We start from the raw sequence: 22,426 nt of genomic DNA on the forward strand, positions 1-22,426 counted from the left end.
CTATTCCCCTGGGCTGGCAACTGGGCGGGCCCCGGCCGGGGTGGGCTGGGCTTGGCCACGCTCGGCCCCTCCCCCCCCCCCCCCCCCCCCCCCCCCCGCCAGCAGCTCTCAACCCGTGACTGATGGAGATTTGAGAATGAATTCCTCAAGCAACCTTTGCTCTGGGAGAGAACCCAGCAAGATTTGGTCCCAGTTGCCAACAGTGGTAACTTGCTTGATGACACACCCTTTATTGGCTGCTTTCTCTTTTTGCCACTCCTCTGCTGGTGCTTCTTGGCCTCATCTCCCACATTAACTATATATACTGCTATCTTTACCTCCAGATGTGCTTCTGGGGAAAGTGAGACACACACTGTCCATGAAAGAGGGACAAGATAGTAGCAAGCACAGAAACCCACAGGATTTCTTCTGGGTGACCACCAACCTGCACGAATGGGCTCCCAGCTCACAGACTTAGCCAATACTCTGCATGCTCAGAAGATAGGCTGGGCCAGGGTCTGGGTCTGAAATAAATAGGCCTCTGTCATACCAACTTGCTATGAACAGTCACAAAATGTCTTGGGCCCCAGAGTAGCCCAGGCCTCAGGCCCTAGAGAGAGACCTGCCTGGCCTCTGATTCTTAAAGTTCATCCCTTACTCAGAGCTACCCTCCCCACAAGAACTTTCCCCACCCAGGCCTGTGGAAGGGCCTGTCAAGCACTGAGGCCGGCACTGTGTGCTCCTCCATCCCCTGCTAGCCTCACTGTCCACCATAGGACTTATTCAGCGCCCTGCTGTGTGCCTGGGGAAGTGCGACCCAGCCACCGACCCCACCAAAGGCCCAGGCCACGCCCCAAACGTCCTCCAGGGGGCGCCGCCGCGAAGCCGGTCTTTGGGCTCTTTGAGCTTAGTGCCGGTGGGCGGGCGCCGGTCCCCCAAGCCTGCTAGTTCTGCTAGCCCGCCCTCCGCCCCTTCCCCCGCGGGTGTTCCCCAGGCTGGGTCCCACTCAGAACGATTCCCCACCACACACGTGTGCTGCTCACTGCTGCTTCATTTCTCCTCCCGCCCGAGGTCGGACCCTAAATCCTGGACAGGCCCAGCGTCCACATGTCCATTTGTCTGTTTACCGGTTTGCGTGTGACTGTGGGTCGACGCGCCCTGCTCTGGCCACGGCAGGTGCAGGGTTAAGGCGGGGGGAGATTTTCCCCAGTCGGGAGGGGGGACGAGGGGCGGACCCGGTCCAGCCCCGCCCCGCGCCGAGCCGAGCCGGAGCCCCGCCGAAGCCCCGCGGAGGCTGGCCTCAGCCCCAGCCAGAGCCGGCACGGAGCCGGAACGGCGGACCCCGCGTCCCGGCGGCGCCGGAGCCCCGGCCGGTGAGTCCCGCAGGAGCCGCGCTCAGGGGAAGTTTGGGGCGCTGGGCGCAGAGCCCCAAGCGCGCTCGCCTGGACCCGCCCCCCGCCTCCCGCGAGCTGGAAGTTTGGGGCCAGGAGGCCATCGCTCCAAGGGTCCCAGGAGCGTGCCCCCCACGGGAAAGGAAAGGCTGAGGAACTTGGGGATCTGCTGTGGAAGTCCAGCTGCTCATTCCTACTGGAAACGCCCTGGACTATGGGAGTCTAGAGTCCTATGATCATGGGATCCCCAAATCAACCCCCCTCCCCTACTTCTGGACACCAAGGAGACTGGCCTCTGGGAACCTGGCACGAACAACCCCCTGATAGTAGACCTGAAGGGGGAATGTGGGGCCCTGGCGTCCATCTCCTCCTCTCCTAGTCCCAAACGCCCTGATCTTGGCCTTTTGCTGGTGGGAATGGATGATCTCTATGGAATGGCCCCCAAAAGGGTTGTAAGTATACCCTGGAGTCTGATCCCTGGCAGCATGTGGGAGACCCACTGGAAGCCAATAAGGGGAGGGTACAGTAGGACTCCATTCATGCAAAGCACCAGAATGAGGATTGTTGAAAGGAAGGGAAGGGGGCCAGGGTGGAGTGTCTTATCCTAGTCAACTTACCTACCACCTAGACCTAGATTACTTACCTACCACCTAGACCTAGATTTGGCTGGGGTGGAGGTGTTAGGTGAAGGCAGGGGGTGGGAGGAGAATCCTTCATGCCCCATAGGAAGAGGGGAATTTGCCTGAGTATCTGGTAATCTGCCTTCTTTCCCACCCCAGAGGCACCTCAGCAGTGGTGTGCTAGCCAACAGGGGTATGTCCTCCCCCATGCCTTCCCACCAGTGATTCTGAGCCAGTCCTGCCCTTACCTACAGACTGCTCAACTGTACCCCGAGGGACTGGTCAATGGCCCTGACCCTTTGTTTTCCCTCTCTCCTCCAGGTGAAGGCAAGGTCCCTGGATTGGTCAGACACTCCCTGTAGTCCTGATAGAGTCAAGATGAGGCCGCATCATGCCCCTCAGTGAGGCCTACAGCCTGAGCAGATAGTATGGCCTACCACTGGAGGTGAACACCATGGCTACAGGAGGTGGCCGGGCCTTTGCTTGGCAGGTGTTCCCACCCATGCCCACCTGCCGGGTGTATGGCACAGTGGCATACCAGGATGGGCACCTGCTAGTGTTGGGGGGCTGTGGCCGGGCTGGACTGCCCCTGGACACTGCTGAGACACTGGACATGGCCTCGCATACATGGCTCACACTGGCACCCCTGCCCACTGCCCGGGCTGGTGCGGCTGCTGTGGTGCTGGGCAAGCAGGTGCTAGTGGTGGGCGGTGTGGATGAGGGCCAGAGCCCTGTAGCTGCTGTGGAGGCCTTCCTGGCTGATGAGGGCCGCTGGGAGCGTCGGGCCACCCTCCCTCAGGCAGCCATGGGGGTTGCAACTGTGGAGAGAGGTGAGTGGCCTTAAGGAGGTCCCTGAGGTGCTCCAACACCCTCCATCCTTTCCTTGGTCCCTTACTCTTAGAGATTGGAAAAAAGATGTAAATTTTTTCTGAGTACCCTGGACATAGATTTGATTCTTGTAAAGACCCTCTCCTACCCAGCTCTGAGCTGAGCTAACAGCAGCCTTAATTGCCTTTTCCAGCTGTGAAGTGGGAGAACGAGCCCAGGCTGGCCCTCAGAATGATGGGAGGCACCAACCACCTCCCTGACCATTCCTCCTCTCTAAGACACAAGGAGGAGTAGTTCAATGACTCTCAGGGTTATAAATAGTCTGGGGGAGGGGGATGGGAACAGGGCCTTGGCTCAGAGCCCAGTAAGTGCTTAGATTCCCCCCACCTTCCTCCCATATACACACTTACCAGGGAGCCTGAGATGGGAAGGCCAAGCTAGCCTGGGGATGGTTGCCATGGAAGCCCTCAGCTGACTGACCCGGTTCCCCAAGGCCCCCCAGACATGCTCCCAGCTGACCCTGAGGGTGTAACAGGGCAAGAACCTACTCTAAAAGGGCAGGATATAGAGGTGCTGGCAGGGCTCTTTGGCAGAAGGCTTGGAGCCAGCACCTCCATCCTACAAGCCTAAGCTCCTCTCCCAGCCCCCAGCTGATCTCCAGAGTTCCCTCCCCAGTCTGAGCTCTATGCTGAGCAGATCCCCATATGCCCCTCCCCGACTTAAATCATCCTCCACCTTCCTTCCCCTAGGGAAGTCCCCACCTTGTGGCCTCCAGGTCTGACCACCGGTCCTGCTTAGATGCCAGATTTGGTTGCCATAGCATCTCCAGGGAGACAGAGATGGATTATAATTAGATCATCTGCCTCCTGCTCTTCACTTGGAGGGGCCCTGGCCAGAGCAGGAATCCTAGCTCTCCCAGCCCCCACTCTGGGAAGTAAGGAGGGTTTCTGCTGCTTGGGAGATGTACTACACAGAAGTGGGTCCCCACCCACCCCCAGACCTGACCAGTGCAGCTGTCAGGGTAGAGTGCCCTGGCCAGGCTGAGGTGCACTCTGAATCGCTCTTTTCTATGCAGATGGTATGGTGTATGCTCTGGGGGGAATGGGTCCTGACACGGCCCCCCAGGCCCAAGTTCGGGTGTATGAGCCCAGGCGGGACTGCTGGCTTTCACTACCCTCCATGCCCACACCCTGCTACGGGGCTTCCACCTTCCTGCACGGGAACAAGATCTATGTCCTGGGTAAGGGCCTGGGGGTGGGGGCGGGGGAAGGATGTGGGAAAGGGGCTCGAAGTGCAGAAGCACCTATTTTCATAGGTTGGCTGGGATCAGGCTTAGTCTGGGATGGCAGAACAAGAGAAGTTTTGGGTGAACCAGGCTTGCTTGGAGGCTCTGATCTCTGGTGGCCCTACTAAGGCTGGAAAACCAAACCCCAATGCCTGAGGATCTTCAGGGTGGGTGATTCATGCTCTGTTGTGCACACAGCTGGGTATGGGTAGCTAAGGTGGGCAGCTTAGCAACCTGGTGAAGGAGGAGCCTGCCAGGCCTCCTAGGCTCCTTCCAAGGTGCTCCAATTCCATTGGCAGGGGGCCGCCAGGGAAAGCTCCCAGTGACTGCTTTTGAGGCTTTTGATCTGGAGGCCTGTACCTGGACCCGGCACCCAAGCCTGCCCAGCCGCCGAGCCTTTGCCGGCTGTGCCATGGCAGAAGGCAACGTCTTTAGCCTGGGTGGCCTGCAGCAGCCTGGGCCCCACAATTTCTACTCCCGCCCACATTTTGTCAACACTGTGGAGATGTTCGACCTGGAACATGGTGAGCAGTGGCTGGCCTGGGCTGGCCTCCCACTTTCCGTGGGATGGAGGGGCACAGTGTGTGTTGGGGGGCTTGATCTGACCTCCCCTTTCCTGCAGGGTTCTGGACCAAGCTGCCCCGCAGCCTGCGCATGAGGGATAAGAGGGCCGACTTTGTGGTTGGCTCCCTTGGGGGCCACATCATGGCCATTGGGGGCCTTGGTGAGTATCTGTGGGGCTAGGGATAGGAGGCGAGTCCAAGACAGGCGGGAGTAACCCCAAGCATGAGCACTCCCTCCTGCCCTTCTCCAGGTACTCCAGGGATCAGGGCTTTGTGAGCTTCCCTTTCCCAGTCTGTGAGACAGGCAGGGTGTGGTCTGCACGGCCTAACTCTTGGGGTGTCCCTCAGCACCTGACTGTGGGCTTTGTACCAGCAGAGGTTTAGGAGACAGAAACAGGTCAAGTGACCACTGAATGAATGGACAAATAGAAATACGAAGAAATGAACGAATGATGAATGGGAGTGATGAGTAGCAAGGCCCTAGTAACCCAAGCAAAAGAGCTGGAGTCCTTGCAGTCTGTGCCATTTACAACTTCTGTCTCTTTCCTGCAGGAAACCAGCCATGCCCTCTGGGCTCCGTGGAGGGCTTCAGCCTTGCACGGCGGCGCTGGGAGGCCCTGCCTGCCATGCCCACAGCCCGCTGCTCCTGTTCTAGTCTGCAGGCTGGGCCCCGGCTGTTTGTCATTGGGGGTGTGGCCCAGGGTCCTAGCCAAGCTGTGGAGGCATTGTGTCTGCGTGATGGGGTCTGAATGCCTGATGGGACAGGTCCACTGGAGCAGCACAGTGCCAGAGACAAATGTCTGTGGCTCCTTTTGCTGCTGAAGAAGCTCACTGTGGCTCTGTGGGATGAGGGAGGCACAGGGGCAGGCAATTGAGATGAATGTCTCAAAGGGTGGGGGGGGCTTTGTCTTTAGTGCAGGACATATATGCTTATACTCACTTTTATCCCCATTCATTCATGGACCACGCCTAGCTCCACACTTGCTCTGGAACTACTGGGCCCTCTGTCTAATTGGGAAGTGGGAGGCTGGGAGAGCTGGCCTCATGTCCCACAGGATTAGTGCCTACCTAGAGTTGACCAGTCTCACCCCAATGGCTGTTCCTGAAAAATCCTAGCTGCCAGCCTGCCTTGAAGGCCTCTGTGGCCCCAGGAGGGTTCAGAGAGGGCAGGGGACACAGAGGGGATGGAGGAGTGGATACAGGAACCTTTAGAGGACCGGAAGAATATAGGCTTTGGGCCCTTTACACTGTTGACTGTGTGATCTTGAGCAAGTCATTTCACCTCTCTGTGCCTCAGCATCCTCATCCGTAAATGGGGATCTCTGAAACCTTCCTGCCCTACCTACCTCACAGGGCTGTTGTGAGGACCCAGGAAGTTCAGACATGAAAGTAAAAGTGCTGCTAAAATCTGGTGTGTCCCTGGTGTGGACTCCTGTGTTGCCCCTGCAACCTTTGGCCCTCCTTCAGGAGTCTCAACTCTCCCAGGGATGAGGGTTCAGAGTAGCCTTTTGAATCTGGCCTCTGATGTCTTAGCCCCACCTAAGCCTCAGCTTCTCTTTTGGTGACATAGGATGACTGCTGTCTACCCCACCCCCACCCCCCGCAACTGTCCTGGTGTTAGAGGATACTCACACGATAGTCAAAGAAAAGCTCAGAAAACTACAACAAAGCACCTCAGGGTCAGGATGACCTCAAGGTCCATGTCACCCAGCAGCTCCTCGTCTGCTCACCTCCATAGGGAGGGGTAGCCCAGTATAGGCTGTGGCCAGGGCAGTCTCCCCCTGTCCCAGCTTAGGCATAACTATGTGGCCACACACCAGACCCCTAGAGACATAATAGCCTCCTGGAGAAATCAAAGCTGCCATCCTTTGCCTCCTCCTTCAGTCTTTGCTGGATACAAGTAGGGGTCACTGACTCTGCTTTCCCTGCAGCCACACTGAGTGCAAGGTACTCCCAGAACTGACTTGCTTTGGCCATGGTACTTCCTATAGACTTTACCCCTTCTCACTTAGTGGCAGGGTTCCCAGGGCACATCCTCCCCTGCCCAGCACACAGGCACTATGGACCTTACTGCTCTCCAGCTTCTAAGACCCCTTGGGCTGTAAGCACAGATAGGCCTCTGTGTTAGCCATCCTTGTTTAATGCTCTGGACCAGTTTAGACACTCAGAGACCCCAGCATGAAGGTAATGCTGCAGCAGCTTGGGTCTTGGGATCCCTGGGAGGTCAGGCAGTGTGTTGGTGACTGGCCCCACATTGTTGCTGCCACAATGGCCACCCTGGGATGGTTGGCAGAAGTTCTGCTGATAGGTGGTGCTGGTACGGGGAGGCTGGATCTGCACAAAGTGGACAAGGCGCTGGGGGAGGTCACTGAGTCCAGGGCCTGACCGGAAATTGGCCTGGTAGGAGGATTCAAGGGGCCGCTGCTGGCTCAACTCCAGCTCACAGGGTGCCCAGCGCAAGAAGGTGTGCCGCTGCCACAGGTGCTCCAGGTCTTTTCGCCTTCCGATTCCCTGCAGCAGGCAGTAGGGGCCCTCCTCAACGGTATGGGCCGTTGGCCCACAGTCCTGGAACCACACACCTCCCTCCTTAGGTCCTCCTCAACCCAAGCCTGCTTGGTGATGCCTGGCTCCCCTGGCCCATACCCCAGCCTCTTTGGCCTGCTCCCCAGCCATGCCTTCCATTCCAGGGTGAAGCCTCTAGAAAGTCAGTGGGCCCCAGAATACTTGCACATTGTCAGGCAAGCCAGTGGCTGAAACCAAACCTCTGTTTGGGGAATGGGCTATTTTCCAGACAAGAGAGATTGTCAGGAGCCCTCCCTCCCCACAGTGTCTTATCCCCTCCACCCTACCTCAACTTCAACCTAGGCTGAGGGTCTGCCCACTCTCCTTCCTTTCTTCACTCACTTTGTCGAAAGAAGTACGGTTGTCATGCTTGGAGAAGAAGTGTTGCTGTGCTGGCTCCTTTAAAGACAGTGAGAAAGAAGGTGAATGGGGGGAAATGATGCTTACCTGCCCTTAAGATGTTATCTCAGGACCCATAATGGAGGCAAGCTGCCAGGAGCTACTACCCCTAAACTGCTAAACTTGCCAAAATCCTGAAAGGGCAGTTACAAATTAAAGCACCGCCTTACTCCTAGGACATCTCATGCTGGCATTTGCCTCCAAAGCAAAAGTCTCTAGGGCTGCTGATTGAGGATGGGGCTGAGGCATCTTCTAAGACATACTGCCATCAGGAGGGCAGTGGTTCAAGGTTCGTGTCAGACCCTTTATCTCTAGATTGCCCAGGACCAGGACCAGAGGCTTCCTTTCTGTCTACATTTAATCCCTCATCAGCAACCCAAACTCTTGGACCTAAGTAAGTACCACCTGAAAACTGTCAATTCTCTCTCTAGCTTGAGCTCTCTCCTGAATTCTAGACTCAATAGCCAACAGCCTATTTCATAGCCCCTTGTAAATGTCTTCCAGGTATCTCCAAACACATGACTGAGCTCTGGATCATTCCCCAACCCCACCCCCCCACCACTCAGAGCCTCCCCCAGCTCAGGTCATGGCAGCTAGGTCCTACCAAACACCTTGAAGTCCACTTGATTCTTTTCTTTCATACCCTACATCCAGTGTGTCAAGAAATCCTGTTGATCATTCCTTCAATATGAACCTAGGATTGGACCATTCCTCAGCAAGTTCACTGCTTTCTCTCATTCAAGGGCCACCTCCTTCTCTTGCTTGAATTATTGAAAGAGCTTCCTACCTGGTGTCCCTGCTTCCAAGCTTTTCCCTCCAGTCTGTTGTCCTCTTAATAGGCAGAATAATTCTTATGATACATAGATCAGATCACCTTTCTTGTTTGCTGAAAACCCATGACAGTTCCTCATGTTTGTAAAAGCCAAAGTCTTCACAGTGGTCCATGAGACCCACACTATATTGATCCCTCCATTACCTGCAACTCGCACTGGCATCTTTACTGCTCCACCTGTGCACCACCTGTGCTTTCTGTCTGGGACTCTTCCTGCAACTGGCCATAGGACTCCCTCTCACTTCCTTCTTGGGAGGGCTTCTTCAAGCACTACACCAGCAGTGCCATCATGCCAACTCTGCATTTTTCACTTTCTGGAATACTATGTGACTACATAGTATGATGTTGCTTACCAGCTAATACTCCTGACTAGAACATAAGCTCATTGTGGGCAAAGGTTATTGTCTGTTTTGCTCACATCTGTAACTCCAAAACTGAGCATAGTGCCTGGCACTGGGCTCAATATGTGTTTGCTGTTTAAATCATGAACAGGGACAGAGGTCCCTGGGGCATTTGCTTTGGCCCAACTGGGAGCCAGAGAACCATGCCCTATCCCCAGGCAGAGAAAGACCACCTCCCAAACCCCCAGACCTCAATAGAAATCTCTCCCAAGACCATCAACCTTGCCTTTGTGCCTGGTCTCTGCCCCCAGAGTCCCCAGTCTCTAGTCAGTCATTCAGCTTCTCCTGCTGTAGACTTGAATGAAGTGTCTGATCTGATGAGTTCAGGCTTTCCTGGGTTGGGGTATGAGCAGTGGCTGACAGCAGGTTCCTAGAGTAAAGGCTGGGCCTAGATCCATCCCAGATCCCTGAACCAGATTCTTCAGGGTGGAGCCTGTGGTGTGTGTCTTTAAAAAGCTCCCCTACAGGAGATCCTGCCTTAGACACCTGGTGCCGGTTTTCCAGGTAGATTGAAAACTCCATGAAGGTGGGAAGCCAGCCAGCCTTACCTTCCATTCCTCATAAAGCAAGCTGACACGACAGAGATTAAAAACCCAGGACCCTTTTAGAAAAAAAAAAAAAAAATAGGAAAAAATCTTCAGAATCTAGAACTAGGGAAAGAGTTCTTAGACTTGACACCAAAAGCAAGAGCAATAAAAGAAAAAATTGACAAACTGGACCTCATCAAAAAATTTTTTCAAGTTTTTCTCTGTGAAAGTTTATGTAAAGAGGATGAAAAAACAAGCTACAGACTGGGAGAAAATATTTGCAAACCAAATATCCAATGAAGGAATAATATCTAGAATATATAGAGAATTCTCACAATTCAACAATAAAATAACAATCCAATTATGGGAATGCAAGCTGGTGCAGCCACTCCGGAAAACGGTATGAAGGTTCCTCAAAATACTAAAAATAGAACTACCCTACAACCACTACTAGGTATTTACCCACAGGATACAGGTGTGCTGTTTTGAAGGGACACATGCATCCCCATGTTTATAGCAGCACTATCAACAATAGCCAAAGTATGCAAAGAGCCCAAATGTCCATCGATGGATGAATGGATAAAGAAGATGTGGTATATATATACAATGGAGTATTACTCGGCAATCAAGAAGAATGAAATCTTGCCATTTGCAACAACGTGGATGGAACTGGAGGGTATTATGCTAAGTGAAATTAGTCAGAGAAAGACAAAAATCATATGACTTCACTCATATGAGGATGTTAAGGGACAAAACAGATGAACATAAGGGAAGGGAAGGGAAACAAAAATAATATAAAAACAGGGAGGGGGACAAAACAGAAGAGACTCATAAATATGGAGAACAAACAGAGGGTTACTGGAGGGGTTGTGGGGGGGGGTGGGCTAAATGGGTAAGGGGCACTAAGGAATCTACTCCTGAAATCATTGTTGCACTATATGCTAACTAATTTGGATGTAAATTTAAAAAAATAAAAGTAAAATTAAAAAAAAATCCAATTAGAAAATGGGCAAACAACATGAAGACATTTCACCAAAGAGGATATACAGATGGCAAATAACACAGGAAAAGATGTTCACCATCATTAAACGTTAGGGAAATGCAAATTAAAATCACAATGAGATATCATGACATATTAATCAGAATGACTAAAATAAAACATAGAGACAACACCGAATATTGGGGAGAATGCAGAGAAACTAGATCATTAATACATTGCTGGTGGGGATGTAAAGTGGTACAGTCATTCACTCTAGGAAACAGTTCAGCAGTTTCTTTTAAAAACTAAACATACAACTACCATGTGACCCAGCAATTGCATTCCTGGACATTTATTCTAAAGAAATGAAAATTTATGTTCCCCCCAAAACCTGTACACAAATGTTCATAGCAGCTTTTTTTATAAGAGTCAAAAACTAGAATCAGCCCAGATATCCTCTAATAGGTGAATCGTTACACAAAGTGGCATATACGTACCATAGAATACTACTCAGTAGTGAAGAGGAATGAACCATGAACTTAGATGAATCTCTAGGAAATTATGCTGAGAAAGAAAAACCAATGTCCAAAGGTTTCATGCTGTATCATTTTATTTATATAATCTTTTTTAAGGTTTATTTATTTTGAGAGAGACAGAGATAGCGTGAGTGGGGGAGGGGCAGAGAGACAGGGAGAGAGAATCCGTGGAGCCTGATGCAGGGGCTCAAATTCATGAAACTATAAGATCATGACCTGAGCTGAAACCAAGAGTTGGACACTTGACCGACTGAGCCACTCAGGTGCCCCTATATAACATTTTGAAGTGACAAAATTTTAGGGAGAAGAGAGTGGTGGTTGCCAGCGATAAGAGACAGAAGAAGGGTGGAGGAGCAGAAGGCTGGTGGGTGTGGTCACAAAAGGCCAGAACCAGGGATACTTGTGAGGTTGGCCAGTATCTTAACTGTGGTGGTGGATACACAAACCTACATTGGTGATAAAATTTTATAGATCTTAATATACACACAGAAATGAGAATAAGTAAAACTGGAAATCTGAGATAGGTGGATTGCATTAATGAAAATGTCCTGGTTGTGATATTATAATATAGTTTTGCAAAATGTTATCATTGGGGGAAACTGGGAAAAATGTAGAAAGGATTTCTATTATTTCTCATAACAGCTTATGAATTTATAATTGTTTCAGTAAAAATTTCAATAAAAAAACCCCTGGGAATCTGCAGCAAGTTCCAATTGATCCCCAAATTTCTTTTGCATCTCTATCCTCAGCTGAAGAATTGTACACAGCCCTGGAATGTGGATGCCTCTGTTGTTGGAGGCAGCCCTGACTATGAAAACTCACTATATATATATTTTTGTCTTTTGATTTTTAAAAAAATTACTCAAAAAAGTTTCATTAAAAAAATTAGCTTTCTGACTGCATTTGTGCCTTCAACACTTTAACAGCGTTTTTCTGCTCCTCAATAAGGAAAGCACACTTGATCTGGTCATGGACACACTTAGCATATGTGAAGTACCACCCCGCTGACATGGTTTTCTGTTTTAGACAACCTCATAAGAACTTTAGGTCTCACAGCACAAACTTCTTGAAGTCAGCCTGCTCATGTGCCACACGCAGATTTGGGGGCTTTTCCAATCTTGTTGGTATAAAAGTACACAACTCTATTACCATGGATTCAGGACAGCTTAGTTTTGTTAGAGACTGTATTGTAGGATGGCCTATGATGTTATGCCAAACTTTGGATCATTCTGAATGCCTCTAGACACCATCCCCAGAAAAGCAAAACTCACTATTCTTACAGTGGCAGGATAATCTAGTGACTCCCACTGACTTAAGTTTTGTTCTCACAATAGTGAGAGCCTGGTGAGAAGTGTGGTCATTTCCTTCCACCCAGGCAGTTCTGAGTATTTCTGTACCTGGAGAGAATTTCACCTGCTTCTTTGCTTCTAAACCATCTAATGCTCCTTTTCCATTGAGGTAGTAAAGCCTATAGTCTCTGAGCAGGTGCATCTTGGGCTGGGGTTCCAGCTGAAGAGGCCTTGGAGGAGAAGTAGATTTCTTGGGAGGGGGCAATATTTGTGTATGGGAAGGCTAAGGGACCCTGTGGAGGCTGGGCATTTTGCAGTCAGTAGGGTGCTGAGTGAGGAGCCCCTGTAACTGACTGAGGCATGGCAGGGGTTGCACTGCCAATGAAAGACCTACTCCAAATCATGGGTCCCTGGGACTCTTGTCTGATCTTAAGAACCAACAGAACCAGGATTACATGTCCCAAGAGTTAGGTAGGTGAAAGCTACCAATAAATTAATCTCATCTAGAAGATAAAAAGAAGAAAAGAGAAATTTCTTGCATCTAAATGACATGAACAAAATTTCTACCTGCTCCAAACTAAATAAAAGTGGTGTCACATCTTAGAAAGGTTTTCAACAATAGCTGTAATCAGCTGGCTGAAATCTGGTATCTCTCAACTAATAGGAAAATAAAATGTGCACCTTCCCCCAAGCAGTCCCACTAATTAGAAGAGCTTTAGACCTCGAAAGAGCCACTATACTTGGCATTTATACAATCTGAGTCCAAGATACATAGATCATGCTGTTTGGAGCCAGTGGTAATGCTAGTAAATGCTTTGTGTAACAAGTCTTCAATTAAAATATGCCCCAAAACATGTTCCCTACTTCTTTCCTGGGGACCAGATTGAGAGGATGTTCCAGTTTTTAGGATTACAACTGCCACTGGGCTACTACAAAAACCTAGCCAGAAGTCCCCGGTTTGCCTCTATCCCTGCACTACCCCGGTCCCATTACTCTCAAGGGGAGGTGGACCCAGATGAGCGGTCTGGAGTTGCATTTGGGCCTGGCTCACTCAGTAGGCATTGCCAGCCAGTGCTTCCAACTGAGAATCCTAAGGAGATTCAGGCTCCATAGCATGGCAGCCTCCAGGACCCTGTTCTTGGCCTGGGAAAGCAAGTGCTGGAGAATTCAGATGGCAGATCAAGTAGGATCTGTCTAGAAGCTGGGAAGCAAGAAGCTGTAGTGGGCAGAGCATGTTCCAGATACTCCTCCAGGTCCCTTTCCAAGGTCTTCCCACTGCTGTTGCCCACAGGGATGATCTGAGTGCATTCCTCACCAGGCTGCCTTCCCTCTGGCCACTGGAAAGCCCTGGGAGGAGATAGAGAGAAGAAAGGAGGAGGTGTTTCTTCTCTTAACTCCCTCCCAGGCTAGCCCTTGCCTGTCTGTGTCTCTCCACCCAAGATCATGACTCCTCTCAGTGTGGTTCTCTCCACACCACCCTCTCTTTCTGGGTTCTAGGAGCCATACCTTCCCCTTGTCCCTTTGGGTCCAAAGGTACTGACCACCTGGTTGTTACCAACTTGTGATACCACCTTTACCTGAGGCTCTTACATCTATTCCTTTGCATGTACACTCTGCTGAGTTCTCCTGCATTGAGTGAGCTTTTTACTGTTGGGACCCCCAACTGATGCTCAGTGCCCTCTCCTTGTCTCCAGGCCTAGAAGCAGTGGAGGGTCTGGGCCCTGCACCTCTCTCCTGTTCTCTGGAAGCCTTTTCCAGCCACCTCTGCCATAACTCCTTTCTGGTCCTCGTTGGCTACACATGTCACTTTATATGCTGCTTCCCTCACCAGAGAAGGCCTCCTGGGGTCCCCAGACTATAAGGCTGACTGTGTGTTTGACCATGGGCTTTTATGACATCAAAGAATCTAGGCTTGAGAGCAGTTGTTGGCAAAACTCAAGGCTTACATTATGGATTCTGGAAGCTCTCTTTCCATGGCCACTTACCCAACCTGGGCCCTGACTCTCCCTACATCTAGAAAGAACATTGAGCAAGACTAGCCTGGTACTAGCTCTTCTCCACCCTGTCTGTAAGGGGAAGACCTGCCACTTCAGGGAAGAGGAGCCAGGCCTCATGCATTTCCTGGGGATAGGCTGGCATAAGATGTCAGTCCAGCTGTGGTAGGTCTAGGGATGATGCTCTTGGGGTCTGAGACAAGTAGAAACTGGCCCAGCCACCCCAGCTTCCCCCAGGGCTACCTTGTACCTGACATCGCCGCAGGAACACTGCTGGAGGCTGGGGCTTGGCTGCAAGACGGTATTCTTGAGCACTTTCACTCTTGAATTGGCCTCTGTAGTGCCCATAAAAGCCAGTGTTGTGCTATAACAAGGCAAGTATGAGGGTGAATCCTTCACAAACCCTTACCCTGAGTCTCAGACCTCAGGGTCTCCCGGCTAGAAGCCTCTCTTGGGAGCTACTGACAGAATAAAAAGAATCTGAGAACAAGGGACACCCGTCTGCCATCCATCATTAGAACAGTTGGCTTTAGCTGTGCTGGCTCACCTGGGAGGGCTATGTGTGGGCAGGGAAAGGCTACCTTTTTTTTTTTTTTCTTTTTTTTTTTTAATTTTTTTTTCAACGTTTATTTATTTTTGGGACAGGGAGAGACAGAGCATGAACGGGGGAGGGTCAGAGAGAGAGGGAGACAGAGAATCGGAAACAGGCTCCAGGCTCTGAGCCATCAGCCCAGAGCCTGACGCGGGGCTCGAACTCACCGACCGCAAGATCGTGACCTGGCTGAAGTCAGATGCTTAACCGACTGTGCCACCCAGGCGCCCCCTTTTTTTTTTTTTTCTTTCCCTTCTTTCCTTTCTTCCATCTTTCTTCACTATCTTTCCCTTGAGGCCCTAATATAAGCTGGGGAGACAGCAGTGAAAGGACTGAAAGATCCTGGCCCTTGTGAATCTTCCTTCTAGTGGAGGAGTCAGACACAGCAAATAGGGTCGGGGAAGAAATAACCTGATGACTAGGATCAATAGTGATAGAGAACAGGGATAGCCCCTCATGACATTGAGGGTGGGACCTGAACGTGAGGAGTCAGCTGTATGAAGAACAGCAGAAGAATATTCTATGGGATGGGAACTGAAAGAGTAAAAGGACTGGAGGTCAGAAAAAGAGAGATATGTTAGAATAAACAAGAGGCTTTATGACTAAAGGATTGTGAGCAAACAAGTGAGGTAAGGTCAAGGAAACACTGGTTTAAGAATATGCATTCTCGGGCCACCTGCATTTTTTGGGTTGCCTGGGTGGCTCAGTCGGTTAGGCATTTGACTTCAGCCCAGGTCGTGATCTTGTGGCTCATGGGTTCAAGTCCCTCATTGAGTTCTGTGCTGACAGCTCAGAGCCCGGGGCCTCCTTTGGATTCTATGTTTCCTTCTCTCTCTGTCCCTCCCCCATGCATGCTCTTTCTCAAAAATAAATAAACATTACAAATTTTTTTTTAATAAAAGAAAAAAGAATATGGATTCTCTTCTAAGAACAAAGGGAGACTTTTCATCAGGGGAGGGGCTCAAACAGGTTCTGAGCTGAGGTGATTCAAAGCACTGAGCAAAGTTTTGAGAACAGGCCACTGTCCAGTGATACGATCTTTCTCTGGGGATTGAATGGATCCATCTTGGGCATCCATTGACAAAGTCATGAACACCTGTTTGCCACATACCCTGATGTTCTGGGACAAGAAGGGCACCCTCTGAAACTGGGACACCTAAGCAAGGGATAAACTTTTCAAAATAAGTACTTCACTAACAGTGATACCTTCTGGAGAGAATTTCAGAGACAGGGACTGGCAAAAGACAGAAATGAGCATTTATCAGGGATCTAAGAAGGAGCCATACTGTGTTGATGTCATTAGGTAGACACCCTATGGACAATAAGCATGTCTAGCCAGGGAACTCCTAGAGCCCAACTCTTTGTCCTGAGAGCTCCCTGGAGAGGATCGGTGTGGTTGGTCCTCCATGATCATAGCCCTGAGCAGAAAGAAGCTCTCCCAAGTTTGTCCTCTGGCCATTACTGTGGGTTCTTATACATGACTAAGAGGCCCTTTATCTTTTCATCCCACTGAGGGCTCAGGTTGCCCAACTTGTCTGTCCATCTTTCTACTGTCTGTTGGACGCTGCTTGCTCAATATTCAGTTTAATTCAATAGTATTTACTGGGCCTTTACTGCATTCCAGGCATGGGATATACACATGGAAGAAAACAGTCTTTGCCTGCAAGATGTTCCCAGTATAGAGAACAGTCAAATTTCAGAAGTGTGGGAGGACCAAGCAAAGGACTGGGAATAAATGGGGTGGCTATTAGACTAGGAGGTTCAGCTGATTAGCATCAGACCAGGACACATGGAAAAGGACATGGCATTGTAAAGACTAGGTAGGCTACAGGGGTGACCTCAGAATGGCAGAGGGGGAATGGGAAGTTCAAGGTCCTTCACGAGCCTGTGTGCTCAATGAAACCTGTCTTGCTAAATTTATTCTCATGATTCATTCAAATTTCAGGTACTACCCTAGAGCCAAGGGCCAGGATTAATTGTAAAATGCACTCTTACCCAGGATCCTACTAAAGCACTTTGCATCTTTCCAGGAAGGAAGCAGAAAAGGCAAACTTTCCTCTTGTCTTTTTGAGGCTATGCCTGAGGAAAGAGAATCTCAGAGGTCAACCTCTTGTTGCTTAGTGACAAAGAGAGGTTGTGACTGCACAATGCTGCTGGTTGTTGAGGCAGTATCCAGTCTGCTACCCCTTTGTGCTTCCTGCTTGGTTTTACTTCTTTACTTCTTTATGAGAGAAATATGCTCCTCATCATTAACATTCTGGGAGAGTCCTTACATATAGAAACATAGTCCACAGTGGAGTGTGATGAATACAGTCAAAGAAATATCAAAGAACATTTTAGAGGTGAATCTTGCATTTTAGAATTGTGCAACCATACTGCCAGGGACATAAATTTAGAAAGCATTCCGTGGACTCAGAAGAAATGTTAAAAGGGTTTATGGCTCTTAGGATAAAAGTGCTGCTTCAGAATAAGGCTCTGTAAACTTTTCTCTCAGGAGTCTATGATGCCTGAGAACACTGGGGCAGGTGACTGTTACCAGGGCCCCAGTGAAGAAAGAGAGCATAATAGAGCAGCAAAAGAAGGAGCATGAAAATATTTGACATTGTGGTTCCATTCCAAGCTACTCTTCGGCAGATTATTGTCTCTTTCTCATTTGTAACACAGGGACATGAAGAGTTCAGCCCTTTCACTAACCAAAAGAAGAGGCAATCAGCCTCTAAAAATGTACCAATAAAAAGCAGGGGTGCCTGGGTGGCTCAGTCGGTTAAGTGTCTGACTCTTGCTTTCAGCTCAGGTCATGATCTTAAGGGTCAGGATCTCATAGTCAAGATCGAGCCCCATGTTGGGATCCATGCTAAGTGTGAAGCCTGCTTGGGATTTTCTCTCTCTCTCTCCACCCCTTCCCTGCTCGTGTGTGCTCTCTCTCAATAAACAAACTTTTTTCTTTAATTTTTTTAATGTTTATTTATATTTAAAGGAAAGAGAGACAGAGCATGAGCAGGGAGGGACAGAGAGAGAGGGAGACAAAGAATCTGAAGCAGGCTCCAGGCTCCAAGCTGTCAGCACAGAGCCCAATGAGGGGCTCAAACTCATGAACCGTGAGATCATGACCTGAGCGAAAGTCAGATGCCCAATCGACTGAGCCACCCAGGCACCCCAAATAAACATTTAAAAAAAAGAGTTTAGCAGGAGGAAACATTTAGACCCAGCTAGTGTCACTGGTGTAAGCCGTACTAGCCAGAAAGCCCACCCTACTATAGTTACCCTTAAGATCCCTTCTCACATGTATTCACAGGTACAGAAATGTTCATTGCAGCATCTGCATAGGGAAAGAAAAAAACTGTAAGCAGTCTGAATGTTTTACCAACAGGGCAATAAGAAAGATACTTGAATCCACAAAGATATGTCTTAAAAACGGTGAGTCAAAAAGTCAAATTGTAGAAATATGCACAAATTATACCATTTATAAAATGATTCAATCATGTAAAACAATGTTATATATTGTTTATGAATACAAACATATGAACTAAAAGTATAAACATGCATAGAAATGATAAGCATCAAATTCAGGATAGAGGATAGATGAGATCATGGCTTGAGCTGAAGTCAGACATTTAACTGACTGAGCCACCCAGGTGCCCCTAATATATGTACACATACATATATATATATTTTAAATTTTTAATGTTTTTATTTACTTTTGGGAGAGAGACAGAGCAGCATGAGCAGGGCAGGGGCAGCGAGAGGGAGACACAGAATCTGAAGCAGACTCCAGACTGCAAGCTGTCAGCACAGAGCCCGACGCGGGGCTTGAACTCAAGAACCATGAGATCATGACCTGAGCCGAAGTCAGACACTTAACCGATTGAGCCACCTGGGCGCTCCTATATGTATATTTTAAATAGACTTTTAGAGCAATTTTAGGTTCACAGCAAAATTGAGTGGAAGAGATTTCTCATATACCTCCTGCCCCACACATGCATAACCTTTCCTATTATCAATACCTCCCACCAGAATAGCACGCTTGTAATTGCTGAACTTAAATAGACATGTCATTATTCCCCAAAGTCCATAGTTCACTCTTGGAGTTGTATATTCTATGGGTTTGGACAAATGTATACTGCAATTACACGAATGCAATTACACGTATGCACCATTATAGTATCATACAGAATAGTTTCACTGTCCTAAAAACTCTCTGTGCTCCACCTCCCAACCCCCTAACCCATGGTAACCACTGATCCTTTTACTGTCTCCATAATTTTGCCCTTTCCACAATGTCAAATGGTTGGAATCTTTTTGATATATATTCACTTAGGAAGATATATTTAAGTTTCCTCTATGTCTTTGCCTAACATGATAGCTCATTTCTTTTTAGTGCTTAATAATATCCCATTGTCTGAATGTACCACAGTTTATTTATTCATTCACTTACTGAAAATGATATCTTGCTTGCTTGTTTTGCAATTATGTAATAAAGCTGCTATAAATATCCATGTGCAGGTTTTTGTGTGGACATAAGTTTTCAAGTCCTTTGGGTAAATACCAAAGAGCATGATTTGCTAGATCATATAACAAGACTATATTTAGTTTTGTAAGAAACTGACAATCTTCAGGGGCCCCTGGGTGGCGCAGTCGGTTAAGCGCCCGACTTCAGCCAGGTCACGATCTCGCGGTCCGTGAGTTTGAGCCCCGCGTCAGGCTCTGGGCTGATGGCTCAGAGCCTGGAGCCTGTTTCTGATTCTGTGTGTCTCCCTCTCTCTCTGCCCTTCCCCCGTTCATGCTCTGTCTCTCTCTGTCCCAAAAATAAATAAATGTTGAAAAAAAAAATTTTTTTTAAATAAAAAAAGAAACTGACAATCTTCCAAGGTGGTTGTACTATTTAGCATTTCCATTAGTGGTGAGAGTTCCTGTTGCTCCATATCCTCACCTGCATTTTGTGTTTGTTCTGGATTTTGGCCATTCTAACAGGTGTGTAGTACTAGCTCATTTTTTTTAAGTTTATTTATTTTCAGAGAGAGAACACGAGCAGGGGAAGGGCAGAGAGAAAGAGAGAATCCCACGCAGGCTCCACAATGCCAGCATGAAGCCTGATGTGGGCTAAAACTCATGAATCATAAGATTATGGCCTGAGCCGAAATCAAGAGTTGGGAAATCAAGAGTCTAGTCACTTAACTGACTGAGCCAACCAGGCGCCCCTCATTATTGTTTTAATGTGCACTTTCCTAGTGATATATAATATTGAGCATCTTTTCATATGCTTATTTGCCATCTATATATATATATATATTTTTTTTGGTGCATTATGTTAGATTTTTAGCCCGTTTTAAAATCGGGTTGTATTCTTATTGTTGGGTTTTAAGGATTCTTTATATATTTTGGATAACAGTCCTTTATCAGATGCCTTGAATCCACACACTTAGTTATAATCAGGTTTTCGCCCCTACTACAATGATTAAAACTGCTTCTGTCAAGGTCACCCATAATTAATTCTTACTTTTCATTTTCCTTGACCCATCAGGAGCATCTGACATTGATGAAGTAGGCAGTTAGTTAGACGTGAGCTTGAGGCAAGGACTGTGATAAATAGGTGACATATTAGAAGCCTGAGGGCACAAAGTCTAACTTTGTGGCTTTTAAAATCTTAGTCTTATGGCTTCTAAAACCCAGGGGCTGACAGACCAAGAGCCATAGGTGCAGAATGTGCACTCTCACTTCAACCTCTGCCCCAAAGTGACTCCCTAGGTTCATTATAATATATTTACATTGTGGGTTTCACACCCCCAACCCCATGGGCAAGATGGCCAAGACAATTCCAGCAAGAACCTTGTAGGGCCAAAAATTCCCCCTCCCAACCAGTAGGAGTCCTCCCTTCTCAGTCAGAGTTGGCCCTAGCTATGACCCATAAACTATGCAAACATAAAAAGAAAAGACACCCATCTTAAAGACAGTTGCCATCTCTGGGCCTGCCCACTTTCCCATCTTAATAAACCTAATAAACTGCTTTGTGCTTGCTACCTTCCTCTGGCTGTCTTTATTCCAGTGGGGATCCTCATGTAAATCTTTCCTGGGGAATCCAAGAACCAGCCTTCCAATCAAACCTCCATTCTCCCACCTAACAAAATAGCTGGTCTCCTCCTCCTCTTTGAAGGATGGTCCAGGAGGCTTCCACAGCACCTCACTCTCCTGGTGTCCCTCCCCTGTCCCTGACCACACCTACTTTGGGTCCTTCACTGCTTTTTCCTTATCTAGGCCTCTAAAGTGTGTGTCCTGGGGCTCAATCAACACAATGTTTTCCATCCATGCAACTTTATTGGTGAACTCTCTATTTCACGACTTTAAAGGCCATCTATAACCATTAGAGGCAGAATTACATAGACCCCCTCCGCCCAACACCCTTTGCCCCTGTCCACTCTGCCCTCAGGCTGCCCCAGTCAGTACCTAGCAGGCAAGGTACCTTGGACTATTTCTTGCCTTTCCTTCCCCAACAGGCCAGGCCCCCAGTTCTGTGTTCCCTTTTGACCACAGCTCCTCTCTTCCCAGCGGCTCCCCTTACCCAGCTCTTGTTAGGACCACTTGGGCCCTAGCCATGTCCTAGCCGCTGGGCACACAGTCCTCTCCGCATGCAGCAGGGTGTGTGTCAGGTAACTCCTGAGCAGTCTGCCTTGCTGAGGGGATGCTGGGTGGGGTGTGGGTGGCAGCTGGGTGTGAATGTGGAGACACGCAGGTACCTCTTGAGAGGTACACGTGGGACAGGTAAGGCATGCAGCAGTACTCGCCCCGAGGTAGACCGCCTGGCCTGGCCAATGAAAGTGCTGGTAAAACCGGCACGCCAGTTAAAACCTTTAACGCAATGCGGCAGAGGGGGCGGGCCCAGAAGGCAGGACTTAATCCTCATTGGTCAGATAGGGCCTTGGGGGCGGGACCACGCATGCTCAGGCAACTTCAGTGGGTCTAAGTAGCCTTGAGGTAAGATCAGAGACGCCCCAGGTGGGGCGCGAGCTGTCCCTCAGAGGTGGAGGCGGGAGGGGTTTGGCCTGGAAGGGCAGGGAGGGGGAGGGGGTGAAGGTGGAGAGGTCGGGAAGCCATACAGGGGCCTTGAGTACAGGTTCGAGATTTCTAGCGACGTCGAGGAGTTTCTCGGGACGCCGGGTTGTCCAACTTGATCCTTGTCCTGGAATTCCTAGCCATTCATTCTTTTTCTGTGACGGAAGACCTCTCTGGTTCTTCAAGGAGACTTTCTGTGCTCATCTTTGGAGTTGTTTTCGTTAGATTCCCGGGTGTCCACAGCCTCTCATCCCGAGTCTGGGATTAGGAGACGCAAGAAAGAGAATCGGCCCAGAAAGCGTGAACAGGAACCCGGGAAACTGGGATTTGCCTTATAATTATGCAGTATCCCTTGGAGGCCTCTGGAAAGGACATCTGAATGATTTAGTCTGGGAGCCCAGAGCGTGTCTCCTAATTGAAAAGAGACTGAAGATGAGAGTGAACGGTCGTATGAGGTTTAGGAGGGCCTGGTCGAGGCCCAAGGGGCACAAAGTCTGAGAGAGAGAACTGTTTTTTTCAGTGACCGAGTGGAGGAGCCAGAAGAGCATGTGGAGGACCTCACACTGTGGCCTCAGGAGTCTCAGTGTTGAAGACGGGGGTCA

General features: G+C 49.1%; 3 protein-coding genes and 1 pseudogene across 11 annotated transcripts in view; 2 read left to right on the forward strand and 2 right to left on the reverse strand.

Moving 5' to 3' along the window:
- The first annotated feature begins 873 nt into the window (after nt 1–873).
- On the forward strand, nt 874–6,078 carry KLHDC8B (kelch domain containing 8B). 3 transcript variants are annotated; one of them, XM_040445339.1, is made up of 6 exons: nt 876–1,352; nt 2,312–2,820; nt 3,894–4,058; nt 4,403–4,627; nt 4,726–4,827; nt 5,219–6,078. In XM_040445339.1, exons 2-6 carry the CDS (start codon nt 2,445–2,447, stop codon nt 5,413–5,415), a joined length of 1,065 nt encoding a protein of 354 aa, XP_040301273.1. In that variant the 5' UTR covers nt 876–1,352; nt 2,312–2,444; the 3' UTR covers nt 5,416–6,078. The 3 variants fall into 3 exon arrangements, with proteins under 3 accessions (XP_040301275.1, XP_040301273.1, XP_040301274.1); XM_040445340.1 differs by lacking the exon at nt 876–1,352 and adding an exon at nt 1,403–1,822; XM_040445341.1 differs by lacking the exon at nt 3,894–4,058 and having other exon boundaries at nt 874–1,352.
- Nucleotides 6,079–6,788: 710 nt separating this feature from the next.
- On the reverse strand, nt 6,789–21,632 carry CIMIP7 (ciliary microtubule inner protein 7). 7 transcript variants are annotated; one of them, XM_040445345.1, is made up of 6 exons: nt 21,334–21,632; nt 18,061–18,096; nt 14,436–14,549; nt 13,507–13,538; nt 7,571–7,627; nt 6,789–7,201 (listed from the first exon to the last, which is right to left on the reverse strand). In XM_040445345.1, exons 3-6 carry the CDS (start codon nt 14,440–14,442, stop codon nt 6,791–6,793), a joined length of 507 nt encoding a protein of 168 aa, XP_040301279.1. In that variant the 5' UTR covers nt 14,443–14,549; nt 18,061–18,096; nt 21,334–21,632; the 3' UTR covers nt 6,789–6,790. The 7 variants fall into 7 exon arrangements, with proteins under 7 accessions (XP_040301279.1, XP_040301280.1, XP_040301278.1 ...); XM_040445346.1 differs by having other exon boundaries at nt 6,789–7,198; nt 21,334–21,630; XM_040445344.1 differs by lacking the exons at nt 13,507–13,538; nt 18,061–18,096; nt 21,334–21,632 and adding an exon at nt 16,773–16,898 and having other exon boundaries at nt 6,789–7,177.
- LOC121011189 (60S ribosomal protein L34-like) lies at nt 11,150–13,499 on the reverse strand (annotated as a pseudogene).
- Nucleotides 21,633–21,705: 73 nt separating the features above from the next.
- Nucleotides 21,706–22,426, forward strand: part of IHO1 (interactor of HORMAD1 1) — a 35,781-nt gene continuing 35,060 nt past the window's right edge. Inside the window, exon 1 of the mRNA XM_040445349.1 lies at nt 21,706–21,746. The gene's annotated coding sequence lies outside the window, so the exon portion shown is untranslated. The remainder of the gene's footprint in view (nt 21,747–22,426) is intronic.

Source organism: Herpailurus yagouaroundi, unplaced genomic scaffold (assembly GCF_014898765.1).
Source record: "Herpailurus yagouaroundi ecotype Mexico unplaced genomic scaffold, PumYag 193, whole genome shotgun sequence".
NCBI classification, from domain to species: domain Eukaryota; kingdom Metazoa; phylum Chordata; class Mammalia; order Carnivora; family Felidae; genus Herpailurus; species Herpailurus yagouaroundi.